The sequence below is a fragment of the Cololabis saira genome, chromosome 22, assembly GCF_033807715.1.
Source record: "Cololabis saira isolate AMF1-May2022 chromosome 22, fColSai1.1, whole genome shotgun sequence".
Taxonomy (NCBI): domain Eukaryota; kingdom Metazoa; phylum Chordata; class Actinopteri; order Beloniformes; family Belonidae; genus Cololabis; species Cololabis saira.
In genome coordinates, this window is record NC_084608.1 from 4,672,169 (window position 1) to 4,696,449 (window position 24,281).

Below are 24,281 nucleotides of genomic sequence, written 5' to 3' on the forward strand. Positions count from 1 at the left end.
TCTCAGTAAATCAACCAGCTGAAGCTGAAAGGCTGTTAGCATTAGTAGGAGTAGGTGCATGAGGAGCACCTACTGCAGAAAGGCAGAGTGTCTTTAGTTGACCGAGGTAACCATAGACATCTATACGTAGACGCCCCATCGAGCGCTGCTGCGATACGTCAACGTTGCCGCTAGAGCTGGGTATCATCACTGACCTCCCGATACGATACGATTCCGATACACTAGGTCCCAAGACGATACGATTTCTGATACGATTCGATACGATTCGATATCGATATTCTGGTTACAATAAGGGAATAACATGATCCTTCCACGCGCCACGTCCGGCCAGAGAAACCCCACCAGCCTGGTGAAAAGAAGCAGCCTGCTCACTCCTCAAGTAAGGAAGAGACTTGAGCTCAGTGCAGGGCCTCCCGGGGTTGGTAGATGGAGCAATGCCCAGGACTGACTTAGGTAGGAGCACTGGGTGATAAATGGGGGAAAAAAATCGGGATTAAAAAAAAAAAATAAATAAAAAAAAAAAAATAAATAAATAAATAAAATCGATACTTGGATTTATGTATCGATAATCGTTCTTACACATGCATATCGATAAAATATCGATATATCGATATTTTTAACCCACCCCTAGTTGCCGCCATATTGGATGTTCAAGACTGCGCTGGAAACTAATACAAGTAAATTGACTTATTTTCATAAAGCGCCTTTCTACAAAGAAATGTACGTTTTACGTCTCATTTATTCATTCACACACGCACTAATATAATATATTTAATTTTCTCAGATGGCAAAAATAAGAACTTTTTTGATCCCACATAGGAGTAATTCATGTTATATCAGCTATAGAGAACAAGGTAGTGCCGAAAAACAATATATATCCCCCCTCACAAAAATAAGAAAAATAGAGAAACATATTTTCTCATCAACAAAACACATTTAAAATTTTTCAAATAACAAAATAACATATTTGAACCATTTTTCAGACAATTAAATTAAAAAAATCTGAAAAATGGTTAAAATATGTTATTTTGTTACTTGAAAAATGTAAAATATGTTTATGTAAAATATGTTTTGTTGATGAGAAATGTGGAGTGGATTTCTGCTTCTGGATGTCTGAAAGGTAATGAATGTCTCTCAGAGAATATGTTGACATGTGGAGGTCTGAGACAGATGACTGGAGACCAGAAAGAGTAATCTTCTGCAGTAATCCTTCAAGTTGCTGCTGATGGGAGCATTATCAATAGGAAATGGTTCAAGTCCAGTCATTTTCAGAGCAGCAAAGCCTTCTATCTCACCACTCTCCCTACGTAAGGTCCTCTTGTAAGAGTTAAGCACATTCGCTCCAGTATCTTCCACTTCAGCATCCTCAGCCTGAGCTGCTGCAATATTTGCACAAAGTAAAACCTGTCAGTTTACAGACATTTTGCCCTGTCAGCTCTTCCTCCAGAGCGATGAGACCTGCTGAATCACACGCCCGGCTGCTGGTCCTGAGCCAGAGCCTTTGGAAAAGCCCCCGCTGCTCTTAATACACGTCGGAGGAAATCCTGCCCTGGACTTCATGACTTTGCAGAGTAATTTGGCTCCGTGCACAGACCCTGGCAGATTAGACGGAGCTGAAAACCCCTGTCAACAACGAGGCGGCAGTAATCCACAAACTGCTGCAGTCAAGCTTTCAGAGTCTCCCGAGCCTTTACACAATACCCTCTCTCTCCCGGTGGCTGCGCTGCGTTACCGGGCTGGGGAGTGTTGCTGCGTCACCTCCCACCGCCGGCTCCCGCTTCCACAACGGAAAAGCATCTGTCAACAGCATCGACTAAAGCTGGAACTGGGCCGGGTGATAAAAGGAAACGCAGACAAACTGACAAACTGATTAAAAAACTGTTCACTTGGAGTTGCCCATCTTTAGCTGTTTTTTGGAAAGATATTTTTAACACGCTGTCAGAAATATGTAATATGCACATTGAACCAGACCCCATCATTGCACTGTTTGGGGTAGTTTCAGCCACACCACAACTCTCCAGGGCAAGTAGGGATGTAATTAGGGCCCGAGCACTTACAGTGCGAAGGCCCTATTGTATCTGTAGGAATTCTTCTTATTCTTTCTTATGACGAAATTAGGGCCTTTTTGCCCCCCTAACAGTGCCCCAAAAGTCACCAAATTGCGCACGCAAGCCAGGCATGGCGAAAAATGTGATATTTAATGGTTTGCATTAATGGGCGTGGCCTAATGGCTCAACAGCGCCCCCTAGAAAACTTTGTGCCTCAAGCCCCACAATACGGTTTGACGTACATGCACGAAAATCGGTACACACCTGTATCATGTCACAACTTAAAGAAAAGTCTCTTGGCGCCATGGCCCAAACCGAACAGGAAGTCGGCCATTTTGAATTAATCGTGTCATTTTGGCGAAATTTATGCCTTTCCTTTGGCAGTTAATACGGCCCGAACCGTAACGTGCACCCAGGTGTGTTATACATCAAAATGTGCGTCTGCATCCTGCGACTACGCGCATTACTTTTCTCTTTCAAAAGAGTTACCGTGGCAACGCTAGACGCCAAAAAGCGCGCCCACCCTTCATCTGATTGGTCCATATTTGATAGTTCCCCAAAAATCACCAAATTTTGCATCAAGCCAGGCCTGGTGATAAATTAATATTTCATGGTTTGCATTAATAGTCGACTTTTTTCTCAACATTTCGACTTTTTTCTTGAAGTGCACAATAAAAATAAATCTTCCCCTCTCAAATCTTTTTGCTCCTGCCTGGCCCTGATACTCTTCCGTATGAATGAGACTCCAGCCTGAGGATCCAGATCTCATCTCATCAGGTTCTAACTGCATCCCCTGCAGGGTGTCGTACCTGCAGACGTCTTCAGAGGGACGCGCCTCTTCTCCTCTCCTGGTTTGCTCTCCGTTTTCAAGCCTAAAGAGTTTTTACAAAAATGTGTTGAATAAATGCATGTGAATCACAATTTGAAAGCAAACTCATGGAGCTGGTGAAGAAGTGCTCGTACCCAGAGGCTTCTTGGCTGCAGCGGTGGCGGTTGTGCGCGTGGACGCGGCTGTGCGCGTGGATGCAGCCGTCCTGCTGGTCGCCGGGGCAACAGTCCCGTTTTTGGTGGCAGCAGCGGAGCCAGACTGACTTGAAGTTGTAGTGCTGGCCTTTGGCACAAGGGGGCGCTTCTCTGTGGTGGTCTGTGAAGAGGGGGACAGCAATGGAAACGAAAGATTCATGTGGGATCGGAAAGCTTGATGTGTGAGGGCAAGTGTTGGTAGGAAGAATCACATAAAGGGGAAAGCTGCAGAACACAACTACTGTGCTACTGGCTGCTGCTCCAGTATATGTCATAAGTATAATATTAGTATAATAATATCATTATATAATATTAATATTATAATATTCGTATATAATAATATTATATAATGTCATCTTGTTTGGGCCAGGATAAAGGGGAAATAGTGGAGCGGTGCTGCTACTGCTGCTGTGACACGTCACTTCCTCCCAATTAATGCACACTACTGATATTCACTCAAAAGTGTGTCGAATTTAAGTATACTTTTTAGTATATACTAGTGATGCACCGAAATGAAAATTTGTGGCCGAAACCGAAACCGAAAATAATAATAAACACTTGGCCGAATACCGAACAATACCGAACATGGTTCTTCAGCAGTTTTTCATTTATTTTGCCAATTTTTTCACCATTGCATAAATCAAATACATTTGATTTAGGCATGCTTTTCAAAGAAAAAAATCTTTTACAAAATTACAAGGTAGAAAATATTTATTGAACATAAAAAAATGAAAATTTTTTAATTTCCCAGCATTATGTTGTTTTGGTTCCACCTCCTGGTGAATGTTAAGTAAAATTCTTATGGGGTTAGTTTTTAGTTGGCCAACGATTTATTACGGGAGCGGCCAGTCTATTAGGTAAAATTCTTATGGGGTTAGTTTTTGGTTGGCCAACGATTTATGTAGTGCGCAACGTTACGGGACGGAGCGGCCAGTCTATTTCCTTATTTTACAACGCCGTTATTAATTGTTCGTTTTTTTCCCCCACCTATTCCACCGAACACCCAAAGTGTTTTTTTTGCCAATTTCGGTTACCGAACAATCAGTGCATCACTAGTATATACTGTTTAATATGGCATTTCGGACGCACCGATAATCTGACCCGTTTTAATTTGTACCCAGTCCCAGATTTTAAAATACCCGATTTTAAAAACAAAAGATTTGTATGTAGCATCACAGGTCCGATTGACGGATCCGGCCCTGAACAACGATGCAGATCTAGCAGCGCGTACCCAGATCCCTCTACAACCTTCTGGAAACCGAGCTGGTCCACATGCAGCTCTCATGCTGCAGCAACTTCTCTCTGGGCTGCTGGGGAGCTAAATAAAGCGCTGCGGTGTTTACTCCGACTGTAGTGGAAACACTGGCTGGCACGGCCCGGTCATACTGCACTACATCAGCTAACTATCTCTTTGGAAAAATAGAAATTTACCATAGAAAGTGAAGCAACATTTGCACATCAAGAGTTTACAATATTTGAATGTAAACAAAACATATTTTGGGGGATTTCCACCTTCACTGTTTAACATGTTTCATTCCTGTTTGTTGATAAAACAAATACATGTAATTCTGAGAGTGTATAAGAGTTTAAGATTATTATTTTGCCCACTTTAACTTATTGTACATATTACATTTTCTTTTTCTTTTGCTTGTTTTAAAGAGGAAATAAACAACTTTTGGAGACAACTGTGTGTCACAAGGAAGCAGAAATAGCACCAGATGGGAAATTCTGCAGCAGAACCATTTCCAAATTAAACAGATGACAGACATGATTCAGTCTGACCCTGAGGTGCAGGAGCAGTTTGGAATCTGCAACTGTGACAACTGTAAGACTGGGATCTAAAAACCTTTTACCTCCGATTTACCCTTCATACCAAATGTTACGGAACAGTATTAGGGCCATGCAGGAGAACAAATATTTGAGAGGAGGAATATTTTGTTTTATTGTGCACTTCGAGAAAAAAGTCAAAATGTCGAGAAAAAAGTCAAAATTTGATGACGATATTGATTTGAAACATATATCACACATAAGCAGTTGCATAACTTCAGAAACGTAGCCTTAACGTTCCACTCCAAGGATGTAAGTTAGTTAGTTAGTTAGTTACGGCTGCTGCTGCAGAGCTGTCAGTCACTCTAATAACTGGATTTGATGGGCCAGAGGAGACATTTACACTTTATTCACCAAATAGTATTTCAACTTTATTCTCAAAATTTCGACTTTATTCACGAAATTTCAACTTTATTCTTGAAATTGTATTTCAACATTAATCTCGACATTTTGACTTTTTTTTTTAAGTGCACAATAAAAGAAAATAAATCAAATATTTTTTCTCCTGCATGGCCCTAATACCCGAAACCCAACAGGAAGTCGGCCATTTTGAATTAATCGTGTCATTTTGGCGCAATTTATGCCATTCCTTCGGCCGTTAATGCGGTCTGAACCATAACATGCACCCAGGTGTGTTATACATCAAAATGTGCGCCTCCATCCTGCGACAACACGCATTACTTTTCTCAGTCAAAAGCGTTACTGTGGCAACGATAGACGCCAAAAAGCGCCCCCCCTTCATCTGATTGGTCCATATTTGATCATTCCTACTTTCTGCCATAACTTTTGAATGGTTTGATATAAAGACTCGTGGGTGGTTTCATCTGACTCGGTTTTGAGTCCTTGAACATAATTGGTGCAAATTAGCCTCGCCCCTTATTCTGATTGGTCCATATTTGATACTTCCTACTTTCTGCCATAACTTTTGAATGGTTTGATATAGAGTCATGGGTGGTTTCATCTGCTAAATGTCCAGTTCTGAAGAATCTACATGTAAGTCATACAAGCTTCCACTGCAGCCTTGCAGCTTTAATTATTATTATTATTATTATTATTATTATTATTATTATTATTATTATTATATACATTATATAATATTATACTTATGACATAAGTATCTGCGCAGCACTTAGCAAGACCGCTGCATTGCATTGTGGGAAGTTTCTGCTCAGCTAGTGTCCATCAATCCATACTAATACATTTCTCCAGAATGAGTATGGATAGTACATACTATTGAGTACGTACTAATGTTTCGGACGCACTAAAAAATCTCACATACTGTTTTTGCTACTCATTAGGGTGAAAGGATGGGATTTGGGACGCAGGTTTGGGCTTCACGTCTTCAGCTCAGTCCCATGATGTACAGACGTGACCGTGACCGAGACCAGGCCCGTGTTTTCCTCTTACCTTGGGTTTGAGGTCCCGTGCGGTGGTGGAGGTGGAGGATGACAGGGGGCGGCTGGAGGTGAGGGCTGACGGGGGGCGGCTGGAGGTGAGGGCTGACAGGGGGCGGCTGGAGGTGAGGGCTGACGGGGCGCGGCTGGAGGCCGCCAGGGCGGGCCGCTTAGGCCCGGCAGCAGCAGCTGTGGCCGGGGACCGGGGGGTGGTGGTTTTTCTGTCTGTGGTGCTGCTGATGGAGGAGGGGGTGGGGCGTTTAGCCGTGGCTGCGGCTGAACCGCCGACAGCTGCTGCGGCCGGCCGTGTTCGGCCAGCGACGGCTGCTTTGGTCACTCCAGCAGCCGGCTGTGACGCCACACCAACGCCGCGGGGATGGAGCGCAAAATAATAAGAGAAAGCAAAGACAAAAACGTAAAACAAAGAAGGAAAACCAAGGATGATAATGGCAGCAGGGTGAAGCATTCAAGCAGCAACTGATTTGTGAATGGTGAAATAAAATAATGGCCTTAAAATAATAATAACTGCTATAATAAGGTTGTATCAATGTTGGTACATGCTCAAGAATTTAAGAATGTGTTTTTAGTCAATATATAAACCATATAAAAGAAGCAAAAAACACTTGCATGACAAATGGCAATGGAAACTCTTTCCTCACTCTGGATTGAGGTTCAAGCAAGGAAAGTTTTTAATTTTTTTTTAAACTACGTAATTAGTTTGAGTTTTTTTTTTATTATTACATTAATGGAAATCTGATTTCTTAGGAAAAAGGGACAGATAAAATAAGCTAGTCTTCTTTCTGTTCCCTTTCATTCAAGGAAAGAGATTTGTTGCAATTATATTGAACTGTTTTGTTTTTCTTTAATGAATGAAATAAAGAATAAAAAAAAATAATAATAATTTCAAATAAGTCACAAGAATATTTGCAGTTAACTGAGACGATCTATAATTTATTAGCAGTTAATTTAATCCATTCTTCTTCTTATGACTACTTTTACAAACAATGTGGCTGTGTTTAGAAGATGGAATTGTGGGTAACGTGATTGTGATCTATGCAGATGAGGAATGGATGAGGCCGAGCTGCTGGAGTTCCTCCACGGGTCCGAGTGCCAGTGGAACCGTGGGCTTCACGGTGACCTTATACAATTGTATTCTAAGGCCCCGTTTACACGTAGCAAAAACGGTGGTGTTTTCATGCGTTTTGGCCGTTCGTTTACACGTCTCCAAAAACCATCATTTCTGAAAACTCCGGCCAAAGTCGAGATTTGCAAAAACTCCATCTTCACGTTTGCTTGTAAACGGACATTTAGGCTTCAGAACGTCACGTTAAGCGACAGAAACGTCACCACACTGCAAAACCTCAAAATCTTAACAAGAATATTTGTCTTATTTCTAGTTTAAACGTTGAATTTTTAGTAAAAAAAACCTCATTACACTTAAAACAAGACTCATCACTGGAGAAAAGTGAAAATGTACTTGTAACTGGTGAAAATTAAAATAAGTTATTTATCTGGTGATGACTCTTGTTTTAAGTGTAATGAGATTTTTTTTGACTAAAAATTAGACATTTTAACTAGAAATTTTTTTAACTAGAAAAAAACTAGAGTTTTTGCAGTGCAGCGTCATGAGTGCGACCTGTGTTTACAATTTGTTTGGCCACCATCAATATTTTCTTGTATTTTACCTGTTTTATATTCTAACGTCACACTTAAAAGTAACTCCACTTCTCTGTCACTCCAAACGAAAGACTCTCGTTCATCTTGGAAGTAACTGGAAGTTACTCATGTCATTTGTTGATGTTTTTTTCCAGGATTCTGATTGGCTAGCATGACTTTATCTTCTCGTTACACTGCCCCCTGTAGGTTTGGCTGCTCATAGCACCTAGTATTTATGCGGTTGAACTTTATCACAATATTCTAATTTTCTGAGACAGTCCTGTATATTATTATAATGACAATAAAGGCTTTCTATTCTATTCTAAAAAGGTGACATGTACACATGTGCTGTGTGTCTGGGGTTTGGACAGAGGGGGATGTGTGCACCGGTGTGTTGGTGCAGAGGCTGCAGGCCCGCTGGGTGGCTGCAGGTCATGACAGAGTTGTGACAGACGGGTAAAGCCTACCTTGGTCTTCTTGTCCCCGCTGCCCAGCTCTTTGCTCTGCGGCACGCTCCCAGCTTTCTGCAGCTTCTCCCGTCCGTCCCTCTGGCCAGCCTTCTCTTTCTTGTCGTCTCTCTTCTCTGCAGGCTTCTTGTCCTCCCGCAGCTTGTCTTGCTTTTCTTCTCTTTGGATCTTTGCTGCTGCTGCTGCTCCTTTTCCAGGCTCCTCGGATGGCCGACCTGTCTCATCCGCTTTCTCCACCTTTTCTACTTTTTCTGTGCCGTCTTTTTCTTTCTTTTCTTCTTCCACCAGTGCTGTTGCTTGTATCTCCAGCTCAGCTTTCTTCTCAGTGTTTTCAGAGGCGGCGTCCAGCTTGCTGGCCGTCGGTTGTTGCTCTGAGGTGGTTGCTACTTGGTTGAAGTGCTGCTCTTTGTTCTCCTTCATCTCCGTGGTTTTGTCCTCCGCTTTGTCTTCCAGTTTGAACTTCTCCATATTGTCTATCTTTACCACATGCTCTGTGTTTTGGACTTTGCTCTCTACTTTGATCAGCGCCTCCTCTTGTCCCGTCTTGGCCGGCCTGTCCAGTGTGAGCGGTGCTTCCTCCGCCTCGGGAGCTTTGTCCTCCTTTTCTTCCTTCACTTGAACCGACTCCACTTTCTCTTTTGACTCTTCAGCATCCCTTTTTTCATTCAACATTTCTGCTCGTGTCTCCGTTCCCGTGATTGTGACTGCTTGTTCTTGTTCTTCTTCTTTAACCTTCACTGCCCCGTCGTGTTTCTCCCACTCCTTCTCTACCTCTTTCTCCACTTTGGCCGGAGCTTCATTATTTGTGAATTCAACCCTCACACCTCTCTGTTCAGGTTTATCCTGGGAGTCCCACGGCTCCACCTTTTTCATGCTGTCCTCCAGTTTTCCCTTCCTCTCTTCTACGTCTTCCATCTTTTCAGATTTAACTGTAAACAAAGAAAAAAAGGGGTTTTAACTTCAGTGACAGTTGTGTTCATCATGTAAGAGTAAAGGTGAACCCAAAGCTCATGAGTTTCACCAGCAATAACAGCAACCAGGAGAAATCCTGCAGGAGCTCATCAAGCTTACGCTCCCATTATCTCTTACTTTCAATCGAGAAGCGCTTGAGCTACGGCTGCTGTGCACATGGCGTGCACATCTCATGTCTTGTGCAACATTCACACCTACAGAACTGTAGAATTATGTGAACACAATCATTGACTACGTTTCCATGCATCAATAACTCTTTTCTAACTGGAATATTAGCAATAACCCGGTTTTGCACGGCCATGTAAACACCAATAACCCCTTTGAATAACCCGAATTTGCTCATATTCTGGTTTTTTAAAACCCCAATATGAGCCCTGGGTTACTCCTTTTAAAACCAGAATATTTGGTCATGTAAACACCAAACGGCATCCCCATCAAATGGAACAGGAATTTGTTTTCTGCACATGCTCTGTTCACAAGGAATCCTGGGGCCTCATGTACTAAGAGTGCGTGGATTTCAACGTGAATCCGTACGTGGAATTAACAAGACTGCAAAAATTCATATGTACAAAGCTGTGCGTACGCCCAAATCCACGCAGGTTTCTCTGTACATCCCAATCAGCGTGGATTTGAGCGCACATGCGGGAGCACAACACTCCGCCTTGTCTCCTCCCTCAAATATATGTTTGAATATGATAATGAAGATAATTATCCATTAAAAACCGCTCATCCTAACAAGAAAATGCTCTGAGCTGGAATAAATAATTCATTTTGGGGCATTTAGGGGTGTCGGACTCCAGTCCTCGAGGGCCGGTGTCCCTGCAGGTTTTAGATGTTTCTCTGCTTCATTGCACCATGATACAAGTGACTGTGTCATCAACAGAACTATCCAGACTTTGATGACAAGTTGGTGATGATGATTAATTAGAATCAGGTGTGTTAAAGCAGTGAAACATCTAAAACATGCAGGACACCGGCCCTTCTGGGATTCAGTTTTACACCTACATTATGGTGTTCTTTGCTTTGCGTTGCGTTCGGTGAAGAGTTGTGGTTTTATTATGATCGTACGGGTTTGTGAATGTTTATGGGCAGCATTAGTGCATCATTACACTCTGCTTTTCTTGTTTGTATTTTAAGAACCGACACCAGAATTTTTGGTGGATGAAAAACGGCTCCTCGTTCTGCTTTATTGTCATGCATATTATATACTAACGGATTAAGACCAATGTACACGTTTATTGAGTCTTACACATTATGGATGTCCGCGATCACCACTCTCATAAGTATAACAATGTGAACAAAATACATTTATATTTAAAACATGAAGCATTACGATCTGATTCCTCTGCTGCAGAAATAAAGACAATTTGTGCCGACGGGATTATCGAGGTGCAAACGTGAGAAATAAAGAGCAAAATTGCTGTAACTCGGAGTGTTGCATCCGCAGGATGCACTGTGATTGAGGGCCAAATACAGTTAATGAAAGGTTGTTTCTGCCTAAATATGACTTGATCTCATTCTTGAGCTTCATAATCTGAAATCTGACGGTTTAGCGCTCTCGCTCAACGGGCTGCTGTGCGCGCTCCCGCGGCCAGAAATCAGAAGAAATCAGATTCTGGCAGGCAATCACTTTTTGGCACAACACCGGTTTTTGCTTCAAAATTAATTTTAATGTATTTCTGTCCAGACACAGTTATGGGATGTTTAGGATCTGGCTTTTATCTCCAGTAGTCCTCCCATACGGTCGTCATGACGACAGACAGATGTCCAACCTGCAGCTCCAGCTGAAGCATCATGTTGGTCTGAACCGGAGCAGCTGGTCCAGTTCAGGAGAGAGATCCAGAAGATCCTCTTGGTACCTGAACCAGCTGATGGTCCAGTCTTAGTCCTGGACCAGCAGGTCGGTGTGGTCCCTGAAGACTCGCTCCTGATCCTGCCATCAGCAGGTTCCTCTAACGGAGCCAAAGCTCCATCGGGATTTGCGGGTTCCGTTGAGCTCCTCTAGTTGTTTGTTCAGATCATGTGGTTGATTGTGAGATTGTTGCAGCTCCACTCTTGTGTAACTTATCTGGTGATGTGGGGACTGTCGTGTCCTTCACGTGGTCGTGAACTTATTGTTGACGTTACGTTTCCTCATATTCTTCACTTCGCTGCATCACCAGTGAGTGTCGCCAACGGACAAAACCTCAGAAAAGTGCGTACAAAAGCCTTAATGTGTGAGTGAAGGACCGCAACTTTCTACGTTCACGTCATTCTTTGTACATACGACCGTGAGCGTTGAAAGTGGCGTACGCACGTTTTTTGTGCGCCGCACTCTTAGTACATAAGGCCCCTGGTCTTTTGAGTCCAGGAAGTTCTTCTAAACACGGAGAAACCAAGACCAGGAGGAGACTAATCACTTCATAAATGTAATGAAGGATATGAACATTTCTGCATTTGTAGACGGTAGAAAGTACCGGGATAGAAGATTTACAAGAAGGTGAGAGAAAAGTTGCGTGAAGCAGCATTTGTAGGAACGCCAGACCAGATCAAGCTCCGCTGGAAGACGCTGGAAAAGGAACTACAGGGACGAGAAACAACTCTGACTTCTACTGGGCTGTTCATTATCCACCGTGCTGCTGTTCTGGTTGTTGTTTTGGATTTGGATACAGGAAGAAGAAGCAGAAATGACGGGAATTGCATCATGATGTTCTCCGTGCGTCGCTGGTTTGATCCAGATTTCCCAAATGATTAATTACCATGTAAACGGAATATTCCCAATGTTTCGGTATCCGGAATATTGACCGTAATCCCAATTTTGACTGCATGTAAACGTAGTCATTGTAATCATTGTACATTAACAGTGAAATCTAAAGTTAATGTTACATTCAACTCAATCCATTCAATGCTGAACCAATATCCCATTATTGTCTTTCATCAATGACTCTTATAATGTCGCGAGGCTGACTTGCTGACGGGATCGGACTGGACTATGTACAGAATGTGTTGGAACATGATGACCCTTGATGAGCATTTCTGAACAAAACCTTGAACAGATCAGTGGCAGGAGTGAAAAAGACCAGAGGAAACCTTTCCTTCCTTTAGTTGACTCACTAAAATAAAACTCGTGCATCATTTGACTGTCGGGGATCATGAGCTCAGAGCAGAGTGAGCTGAAAGGAAACGGTCAGCGATGCTAAACCCAGTCCGTTCTTTAAATGAATATGATGTCAGGCTTGGGCTCTGCTCCAGACCCTACGGAGAGATCCAGCGTTGCCCCGGCAACTCCTCACATTCAGCATATGAAGCTCTGCCCAGGCAGGAGTTCAGGGTAAACCTGCCAGAGGGGAGACGCTCGGGGGCCCAGGAGACGCTAGGGTTTTTTATTTATATTTTATCTTTCCTAATGTTTAATTTTGTCTGGTTTTCTTTTTATCACTAGATATGTATGACGGCCAGCTGTAGTTATAAGATGTTTGGATATCTGGATACATGTACTTTGTATTGTATTTTACACCAGGTGTTTTGAATTGACTTGTTTCTTTTCTATACCATGTGACCCCCTGGGGAGGCTTAAAATGGGTCGTCTTCTGTATCCACATTTAGTCTGAAGAAGAGCAAAATGCGCTCGAAACGTCACTTGTGATGTGCTAAATAAATCTGCACTGGGGAGCTGAAGTGTGCGTCTCCTCTCTTGTTTTTCCTGGATCTTTTCTAATATGCAACAATGTTTTAATGTTGAGAAGGTGATGCAACACTGGTACCTTACAGTCTACATGTTACAGTACAGGACTGTCTCAGAAAATTAGAATATTGTGATTTTCTGTAATGCAATTACAAAAACAAAAATGTCATACATTCTGGATTCATTACAAATCAACGGAAATATTGCAAGCCTTTTATTATTTTAATATTGCTGATCATGGTTTACAGCTTAAGAAAACCCAAATATCCTATTTCAAAAAATTAGAATATTCTGGGAATCTTAATCTTAAACTGTAAGCCATGATCAGCAATATTAAAATAATAAAAGGCTTGTAATATTTCAGTTGATTTGTAATAATAATAATAATACATTTTATTTATATAGCGCTTTTCTGGGCACTCAAAGAATGAATCCAGAATGTATGACATTTTTTTTATTTTTATTGCATTACAGAAAATAAAGAACTTTATCACAATATTCTAATTTTCTGAGACAGTCCTGTAGTTTATACTCTCACTTCACTATAATACAGAGGAAAATATTGATGAAAAGAATTGTTAAAAACAAGCAACAAGCATAAAACTAAATTGCAAACTCCCCAAAGTAAAGTGAAATAATAACAAGGTAAGTTGGGCGGTGAGCTGTGTGTTGATGATTCTTTTCAGTGGCACTGATGACGTGTTGTTGTGGATCTTTTATTCTGAGCTGTACAGCTGTAGCTTTATATATCCATCCATCACACATTCCAGCTCCTTTCTATTCAGGCTCACAGGGATGTGCTGGAGCCTGTCCCAGCTCTTTATGGGGGGGTAAACTCTGGACCGGGCCATGGCAGGGTCCCTCACTCAACACACACCTATCAACTGCCTTGTCAAGTAGGGGTGGGAATGGAGAACCGGTTCTTGTTCAGAACCGGTTCCCAGTGTTTCAAATTCCTTGGAATCGTTTGCATATTTTCCCAACCATTCCCTTATCAATTCCAGTGAGCATGAATGACGTCATCACGCATGTTGCGTAACGTGAGTAAGCCAGCAATCGATAGTAGACATGCCGCCCAAGCGTTACAGACGCACGAAAGTCTGGTTATATTTCAGTAAAAAAGATGAGAACAGCTAAGTGAATATTTCGTCAAAGGGAGGAAATGCTACCAACATACAAAAATATTTGCGCACACAGCAGCAATAATGATGAAGGAATGTTGCGTTTTCCAGCAGCATCAGCAGCGTTAGCATGTCCTTGGCTACTAATACTGCAGGTAACTGATTAACTAGTGAACACTGCCTATCATATTAGCGACATTTGCCTCATTGTTGTCCTTTTTTCCAAATGGGAAGCCAGGGTCCAGGGTCTCTGGAAAAAAAATTGAGATTAAGCGTGATGTCCAAATGCAGATAATACTGGGGTCCTTGACATGCCAGTTTGAGATCTAAATATGTTGTTATATCGTTATTGAATGCACTGTATTTTTTATTTGTTGCATTGATTGACTGAATGTTCCTATATTTTCAACACTGTGCCTAGTTTTATGTTTTACACTATGCAATATGTTTTACACTGTACAATATGTTTTTATACAGAACTTTGTATTTTTTTCTTTATCCTTTTGAAGAAACAAAAAGTCTTTGACAGATCACCTGTTTTGGTGTATTTGTTACAAGGGGGTGTGTGTGAGGAGGTGTATGTGAGGGGGTGTGTGTGAGGAGGTGTATGTGAGGGGGTGTGTGTGAGGGGGTGTGTGTGAGGAGGTGTGTGTGAGGGGGTGTGTGTGAGGAGGTGTATGTGAGGGGGTGTGTGTGAGGGGGTGTGTGTGAGGGGTGTATGTGAGGGTGTGTGTGTGAGGGGGTGTGTGTGAGGGTGTGTGTGTGAGGGGGTGTGTGTGAGGAGGTGTATGTGAGGGTGTGTGTGTGAGGGGGTGTGTGTGAGGGTGTGTGTGTGAGGGGGTGTGTGTGAGGGTGTGTGTGTGAGGGTGTGTGTGTGAGGGGGTGTGTGTGAGGGGGTGTGTGTGAGGAGGTGTGTGTGAGGAGGTGTGTGTGAGGGGGTGTGTGTGAGGGGGTGTGTGTGAGGGGGTATATGTGAGGGGGTGTGTGTGAGGGGGTGTGTGTGAGGGGGTGTGTGTGAGGGGGTGTGTGTGAGGAGGTGTATGTGAGGGGGTGTGTGTGAGGGGGTGTATGTGAGGGGGTGTGTGTGAGGGGGTGTGTGTGAGGGGGTGTGTGTGAGGCGGTGTGTGTGAGGGGGTGTGTGTGAGGGGGTGTGTGTGAGGAGGTGTATGTGAGGGGGTGTGTGTGAGGGGGTGTGTGTGAGGGGGTGTGTGTGAGGGGGTGTGTGTGAGGGGGTGTGTGTGAGGGGGTGTGTGTGAGGGTGTGTATGTGAGGGGGTGTGTGTGAGGGGGTGTATGTGAGGGGGTGTGTGTGAGGGTGTGTGTGTGAGGGGGTGTGTGTGAGGGGGTGTGTGTGAGGGTGTGTATGTGAGGGGGTGTGTGTGAGGAGGTGTATGTGAGGGGGTGTGTGTGAGGGGGTGTGTGTGAGGGGGTGTGTGTGAGGGGGTGTGTGTGAGGGTGTGTATGTGAGGGGGTGTGTGTGAGGGGGTGTATGTGAGGGGGTGTGTGTGAGGGTGTGTGTGTGAGGGGGTGTGTGTGAGGGGGTGTGTGTGAGGAGGTGTATGTGAGGGGGTGTGTGTGAGGGGGTGTGTGTGAGGGGGTATATGTGAGGAGGTGTATGTGAGGGGGTGTGTGTGAGGGGGTGTGTGTGAGGGTGTGTGTGTGAGGGTGTGTGTGTGAGGAGGTATATGTGAGGGGGTGTGTGTGAGGGGGTGTGTGTGAGGGGGTATATGTGAGGAGGTGTATGGGAGGGGGTGTGTGTGAGGGGGTGTATGTGAGGGGGTGTGGTCCAACTTTCTAATTGTGGGACAAAGGGGAGTTAATTATCAGACGTTTTGCCAATTGTTCAAATCTTTGTAATTATAATCTACAATTACCAGGTAATATTATGGGAACAACACACGCTTTCTTTTACAGTCCAGTTTCACTTTAATTAATGGGTAAATATCAGGTAATTATTTGTGTATTTAATGAGGAAGTACCAGGTAATATTATGGAAACAACACACGCTTTCTTTTACAGTCCAGTTTCACTTTAATTACTGAGTAAAAGCCAGGTAAAAATGTCTGTACTTATTGGGTAAATACTTAGGAAATAGAATTACTGGGCAAGTAACTACAAGGTAAGTACCTGCCAATTACCAGGTAAAACATGGTAACTATCAGGTTAATTACAAGGTCAATAGAGTCTTTTACACCCCTCGGGGGTACATGCACCAATCCATTGATAATACATACATCAATAATGAATGGGTAAATACCCGGTAGTTATCCATGAAATGTATAGTAAATACAAGGTAACTACATGGTCATTGAAGTGTAATTAGCTGGTAACTACCTCAAATATAGGTTATAATTTCCTGGTAGTTTGCAGAAAAATACTTAGTAATTACCTGGTACTTACTTAGAAATAATTCATGTAATTTCAGATTAATGACATGGTAAATTGCCTGGTAGTTACCAATATTAACCTAGTAAATACCTGTAATTTCCCTCATAGTTCCATCTAATGTCTAATGTCTAATTACCTAGTAATGTTTAGTTTAAACAACCAGGTATTTACCATGTTATTACATGGTAAATACACATAATTACATGGTACAAGAAAATACGTAATAATTACCAAGTACTTACTGGGTAAATTACCCGGTAGTTACCATGTAATTACCTTGTAAATACAAGGTACTTCTAGGTAATTACAGTGTAATTACCATGGTATTACCTGGTTATTACTGTACTGTAAAAGAAAGGGTTACCAGATTATGTTGGGGAAAAAAAATTATAAAAAATATGAACCTGAAAATGATATTCTACAGGTATTTGTAAATGCTTATAAAGACGAACCTTATAAGAAGATAATTTCGAAATTATACACAAGTCTTCAATCATCTAACAAAGAAAATACAGCTAATGTTAGATCAAGATGGGAAACTGAAGGCAATATCATAATTTCTCAGGAGAAATGGAAATACATTTTTAAACAACAATGGAAAACAACAAATTTTCCACTCTGGAGAGAATATACATGGAAAAATGTCATCCGCTATTTTTGCACTGCATGTCAAAAGAGATCATATTCTAATCAGACAGAATGTTGGAAATGTTGCGGAAGCAAAGAGGCGAATCACTATCATACAGGACTGTCTCAGAAAATTAGAATATTGTGATAAAGTCCTTTATTTTCTGTAATGCAAAAATGTCATACATTCTGGATTCATTACAAATCAACTGAAATATTGCAAGCCTTTTATTATTTTAATATTGCTGATCATGACTTAAAGCTTAAGAAAACTCAAATATCCTATCTCAAAAAATTAGAATATTCTGGGAATCTTAATCTTAAACTGTAAGCCATAATCAGCAATATTAAAATAATAAAAGGCTTGCAATATTTCAGTTGATTTGTAATGAATCCAGAATGTATTTTTTTTTTTTTTTTTTTTTTTTAAATTGCATTACAGAAAATAAAGAACTTTATCACAATATTCTAATTTTCTGAGACAGTCCTGTATATTCTGGTGTTGCCCTGTTGTGACCTCATTTTGGTTCCGAGTACATCAAATTCTTGAGACTGTGTTTTCAACAAAAATAACTTTTTGCTATAATTTGTTATATTTGATGGATCTAGAGGAACTGGAATGGAGGAATAAAGATAAATATTTACTGATAATATTACTGGTGGCTTGTAAGAAGTCAATAACAAAGAAATGGCTGAAGAGGGAGGCACCTAGTGTAGATAAATGGGTTGATATTGTGTACAGCATCTATGTAATGGAAAGAATTACTTTTAATTTAAGAACACAAAAAGAGGCATTTATTGATAATTGGCAAAAGGGATAGCTGCGACATGGGAACCAGCTGGGAAACAAACACGGCTTGAGAGAAAAGCACAGAACAAAGGCCTCATCTCCTGTGCAACGCGACGAGGTCCTCAGGAGATCAACCTGATCTCTTAATTAAGGCAGGAATCTGATACGTGTAACAGCTGTGGAAAGTCTTCTGGAAATGGCTGCGATTAGTCAAGCTGCAGGAGGTCCTAACATTCACACTCACCAGCACATTTCCCTGCAGCTAAACCATCAACCGACTCATTTCTTTTCTCTTTTCATGCAATTTTCTTCTAATTTGGTTTTTCAGTACTTTTATATTCCAGTAACGAACATTATAACCCCCCCCCCCCACATATATTTAAAATGTTCAACACATTATCAAAGCAATATTCCCTCTTTCCATCATTCAGTTTGTTGGTTCAACCAAACCCAGTTCATCCTCTCCACCTGTGTTTCCACTTCATGTTTCCCTTCCACTTCAAGAGATGAGACCGTCATCGTACAGATTTCTAGATGATACGTTACTCTGTCATATCCAGTACTGGAGTTGATGGGGGATATAAATGAAATAAAAATATGAAATAAAAACGGTCCAAATCATCCCCCTGTAAAACTGCCATCCCTCCTTTCCATCCCTTATGTCATTTCATCAATGAATGTGGTTTTACTATTTCAACATTTAGAGTCATCACCAGAAAAATAACACCAGAAAAATAACTTATTTGACAATTTTCACCTTTTTATTTGACAATTTTCACTTGAAATAAGTAGAAAAATCTGCCAATGGGACAAGATTTATCTTCTTATTACAAGCAAAATAAATCTTGTTCCTTATTTTAAGTGAAAATTTACTTGAAACAGGTGAAAATTGTTGTTTTTTCCAGTGATGAGTCTTGTTGTAATGAGATTTTTTTTAACTAAAAATAAGACATTTTAACTAGAAATAAGACAAATATTCTTGTTAAGATTTTGAGTTTTTGCAGTGAGAGAGGGACAAACTACGTGTTGATTTTTCTACTTATTTTAAGTGAAAATCTACTTGAAACAGGTGAAAATTGTTGTTTTTCCAGTGATGAGTCTTGTTTTAAGTATAATGAGATTTTTTTTAACAAAAATGAGACATTTTAACTAGAAATAAGACAATTATTCTTGTTAAGATTGAGTTTTTGCAGTGATCCATGTTACTTATCCTGTGAAGGACAGAGTCATATTGATAAGTTCAGAAAAGTGTTTTTTATTGTTGTGTTTTGATGTATTTGATGTAAGCCCAGTGGATATTTAAAGCTTACAGAAGGCTGCATTTAACTGCTGCTATGTCATTCCTGCAGTATTTCTGCAGCTGTTTCGGTCAGTGCTATTATTTGTAATATATTATATTATTTGTAATCAGCACAAATTATCTGTCCCCATATGATAAAATCCACCATCCCCCCTGATTCTTTTTTACAACTCCAGTACTGGTCATATCACACACATTTCTGAACTTTATCCAGTAAAGTCCTGACAGATTTGTATACAACAGGACGCACCAGTATTTCCCCAGAAGCTGAGGGAAACATAGGGGAACATGACACACGACACCGTGACTGGACTAGCTCCCGTCTGAACTTCAGCGTGTAAAGAAGTAGCTGGCCGTAAACTCTCCAGAGGCCAGGCTGGTGGCCTCCGCCACACCAGGTGAAAACCCCCGTGGCTCTCAGTGTGAGAGATGTTGACCACGTTGTAGCTCAGACGGTCATGACTGCGACCTGCTCTAGCTACTTCAACACTGCTCGGCTGCAGCGGGAAACCTCACAACCATTTAAACCAGGGGACGGCAACCCAAAATGTTGAAAGAGCCATATTGGACCAAAAACACAAAAAACAAATATGTCTGGAGCCGCAAAAAATGAAAAGTCTTGTATAAGCCTTAGAATGAAGGCAACACATGCTGCATGGATTTATATTAGTTATTACTGGGGGAAGATCTTTTTTTCATTATGCACTTCGAAAAAAAAGTCAAAATGTCAAGAAAAAAGTTGAAATTTCGAGAAAAAAATTGAAATGTCGAGATTAAAAAGGAAAGGAAAAAAAGAAAAAAAGAAAAACGAAAAAAAAGAAGAAAAAAGGAGAAAAAAAAAAGTCAAACATTTTTGAAAAAGCTCCAGGAGCCACCAGGGCGGCGCTAAAGAGCAGCTCTAAAGCCGCGCGTTGCCAATCCTCAATTTAAAGAAAAAACAAAAAGATGAGACCCCACTGAAATGGCAGTGTGGGCAAACATCTGTCCACCATTGAATAGAAAAGGCAGCTCTCTGCCCCCGATTCCAGTTTAAAGGGGACCTATTATGGCATCTAATGTCTATTTTAAACAGGCCTTGAATGTCTTAAAAACAAGCTTTTGATTGTTTTTGCTAAATAAATGAGAAATTCAGCCTCATGGCCATGTCTTTATCTTCCCATTCTCTAACCTCATTATCTATGCAGGATTCTGAGTGGGCGGGGCTATGATAATGAGGCTCTGTGCTGATTGGCTGCCTGAATGACGCGATACACCGCTACGAAAAAATGGCGGAAGCTCCGGCCGGCGGAGTTATTTACACCGTGTCATAACTGTATGCGATGCGAGCGAGCGTCAGCGACAAAATCAATTCCATTGCTTTATTTTCTATTGGACTGTCCTAACTGGTCGTGAGCGACACAGAGCAACGCGCCGTTTTGAGCTGAACATTTGTCGGACGCCCTGCTTCTATTTTCTTCCTGTCACTCACGTTGGAAGCCGGTTGAAAGCGCTGTAGGAAACAGTCATGATGAGGAACGGCTGATCCAGTTACCTATGATTCCTCCTCATTTCACCACAAAAACTACAAAACGGGTTTTTCATAATAGGTCCCCTTTAACTTGTTTCCATTCTCACTTTAACAAGTAAGCAAATATGCAGACGACACTTATTTTAGTGCTGTGATGGTAATTAGAGAACAAGACACAGGGCTGTGTCCCAAGTTATCTCTATGATTCCTCCTCATTTCACCACAAAAACCTCAATAAAGTGGCAGCTGCTGGAGGGAGATGGACAGAGAGTACGATGTCACGCAGTGATACGATAGTCGGACGCTCATGCAGTTACACGGTTTTATAGTTGTGGGAGTGGTTTGCATTTTGGTTAAGTAACGAAAATGTGCCGAATCTGAACGGCTCGTAGATCCACATCACACTGGACGGATCATCCGGGCGGCTGTACAGACACTGCAGAATTTGGTTGCTTTCCTCCTTCTCTGAGTTGGCAGGCTGAGGGGAGACCACTTTATATATGTTAAAGAGAGAAAAAAACTTGTTTTTCATAATAGGTCTCCTTTAAGAAGCAGGTGCTGCAACAACGTGTTGCTGCAGACAGATTCTGCTGGATCATCCTGGTGGCCTGATACCAACCGGCACATTCAGCTGCACACAGACGGCTGGCTGTGATCACAACAATGAACCTGTTGTTTTATCTTTCACACACCATGAAATGCAACGAAAGCCCCCACTATGGAAGCCCCCCACCATGGGAGGTCCAGACTGCAAATGATCCCCTTGCTGCCATCGCTCTTCCTTCTCCCGCGCTGGCGGACACACCTGCTAGAAGCTGAGTCATGTCCAGTAAGACTAGACAGAATAACTTAAGCTTTGAAAGCTTTAGCAATTTCTGTTTCCTTAATTAAATCTTATTGTGTATAAACAACTTAGCACCTGAGCCACTTTGTCGATTTGTTGAGAGACAAAACAGCAACACCAGAGTCACCAGAACCTCCTCAAACCACTATTGCAAAATCCTGTTCTGCAGGCGTACATGTTCATCATCAAAACTAAAACCTGGTTCAAGAAAAATCTAAACTGTACTCATCTGTAAATAGTGTGTATACAGGACTGTCTCAGAAAATTAGAATATTGTGATAAAGTTCTTTATTTTCTGTAATGCAATTAAAAAAACTAAAATGTCATACATTCTGGATTCATTACAAATCAACTGAAATATTGCAAGCCTTTTATTATTTTAATATTGCTGATTATGGCTTAAAGATTAAGATTAAGATTCCCAGAATATTCTAATTTTTTGAGATAGGATATTTGAGTTTTCTTAAGCTGTAAGCCATGATCAGCAATATTAAAATAATAAAAGGCTTGCAATATTCCAGTTGATTTGTAATGAATCCAGAATGTATGACATTTTTGCATTACAGAAAATAAAGGCCTTTATCACAATATTCTAATTTTCTGAGACAGTCCTGTATGTACTATTGAATTGTATGGTCTTTTTAATTGATGTATATTAATTTTATATTGTACTGCAATGTTGTGGAAGAGAATTAGCACCAGCTATAAACTCTACATGCATCACATCAGCTGCAAGCTTGTATCTATGTTTGACTGCATTGTCCCTGTCAAATAAATAAATAAATAAATACAAATCCTAGACAATGAAAAAACCCTGGACAGCAGAAAAAACAAAAGGTACAGTAAGTATCAATATTCTTCTTTGGGTGAAGCCCCCATTACATGTTAACCACATCTAAAGCACACAAGAGGTTCCTTTACTCTAAAGTACCAAGGGTCAACTACCTGAACATTGGAGAGTAAACGGACGAACGGTGTCCACCTACCATCCACTGTGATGAAGGGATTGGTGCTGCATGTCAGATCAGAAACAATGTGAGCATCAGCAGAGACGTCTCCGTGATGATCAGTGGCCTCGGCTATTGCTGCTGAATCACAAGGCTCAAAGTCTACATTTGTAGCACCTGCGCTACTTTCACTTTCCACTTTAGTGCCGTAAATATCTGCATCTTTAGTGTCGTTGTATGTGGGAGCGGTGTCCCCGTCAGGCGGTGCAGGGCCGGTCTTACGGGGGCTGAGGGGCACTGGAATCATGATGCCTCCCGGGCCCTCCTCCGCCTCGGGGCCCACCGCTGGGGCCGGTAATGCCCCACCCAGGAAGCTGACAGTCACAACCGCCGGTGGGGCCGGAGAAAGGCAGAGCCGGGGTTCAGCTGGGGTTTGCCGCAGATCACTTTGTGTGGCCCCGGCTGCTGAGAGGGTGGGCGGGGGGCTCGGGGGCTGATCTTCTGCCACCGTCAGAGAGCGTTTCATGGAGTGTGAGGAGCGACGAGGGCCCCCCATGGGCGATGGGAGCTCCTCCGGCTCTGCCCCGTCTCCATCCGGGTATTTATCAGGGAGCTCTAGACTGGTGGGGACCGAGAGGTGGGAACATTCAGACATTGCTCGCCTCATGGCCTTCCTCTGCTGCTGTTCACGTCCCATGAAACAGGGTTCCAGCTCTTTACTCTCTCCTGCTACCTCCTCTTCCTCCTCCTCCTCACTGTTGTCCCCCGAGGAGCCATTGGAGAACCTGTGGACCACCTGGACAAGCCCAGCTCCCTCCCTCTCCAGGGGTTTGTCCTGTGTGAGTCCTCCGGTGACGCAGTAGTTGGGGGGTACCTGGGGCAGAGCCACCTTTGGGCTGGTTTCAGTAAAACTGGACTGGCTCCATGGTTGAGATGCAGAGTCTTCATCTAGTGAGGGATCCATCGCAGACCCTCCCACTGAGTGTATCTGCACCGTGTTAGTCGGTGATGATAGCTCTGTATGACTGGGAGGAGGTCCAGGGAGCAGAGATCCAAGGACTAGAGGAGGTCCAGGGGCTGGAGGTCCAGGGACCAGAGGTCCAGGGACCAGAGATCCCGGGACTAAAGGAGATCCAGGGGCTGGAGGTTCAGGGACAAGAGATGCAAGGACTGGAGGTTCAGGGACCAGAGATCCAAAGACTGGAGGTTCAGAGACCAGCGATCCAAGGACTGGAGGTTCAGGGACCAGATATCCAAGGACTGGAGGTTCAGGGACCAGAGATCCAAGGACCGGAGGTTCAGGGACCAGAGATCCAGGGACTGGAGGTTCAGGGACCAGAGATCCAAGGACTGGAGGTTCAGGGACCAGAGATCCAAGGACTGGAGGTTCAGGGACCAGATATCCAGGGACTGGAGGTTCAGGGACCAGAGATCCAAGGACTGGAGGTTCAGGGACCAGATATCCAGGGACTGGAGGTTCAGGGACCAGAGATCCAGGGACCGGAGGTTCAGGGACCAGAGATCCAGGGACCAGAGATCCAGGGACCAGAGATCCAGGGACCAGAGATCCAGGGACCAGAGATCCAGGGACCAGAGATCCAGGGACCAGAGATCCAGGGACCGGAGATCCAGGGACCAGAGATCCAGGGACCGGAGATCCAGGGACCAGAGATCCAGGGACCAGAGATCCAGGGACCAGAGGTTCAA

The 24,281-nt window shown here is 42.6% G+C and overlaps 1 protein-coding gene across 8 annotated transcripts in view; it reads right to left on the minus strand.

Moving 5' to 3' along the window:
* The window catches only part of LOC133423701 (microtubule-associated protein 4), a 153,010-nt gene that overhangs the window by 19,494 nt on the left and 109,235 nt on the right, over positions 1-24,281 (minus strand). For 7 of the 8 annotated variants that reach the window (XM_061713996.1, XM_061713994.1, XM_061713997.1 and 4 more), the window contains 4 exons: positions 8,416-9,344; positions 6,306-6,641; positions 3,012-3,192; positions 2,858-2,920 (listed from right to left, as the gene is read on the minus strand). In XM_061713996.1, the coding sequence (XP_061569980.1) occupies positions 2,858-2,920; positions 3,012-3,192; positions 6,306-6,641; positions 8,416-9,344 (1,509 nt within the window). The remainder of the gene's footprint in view (positions 1-2,857; positions 2,921-3,011; positions 3,193-6,305; positions 6,642-8,415; positions 9,345-24,281) is intronic. The other variant, XM_061713999.1, reaches the window with a different exon arrangement.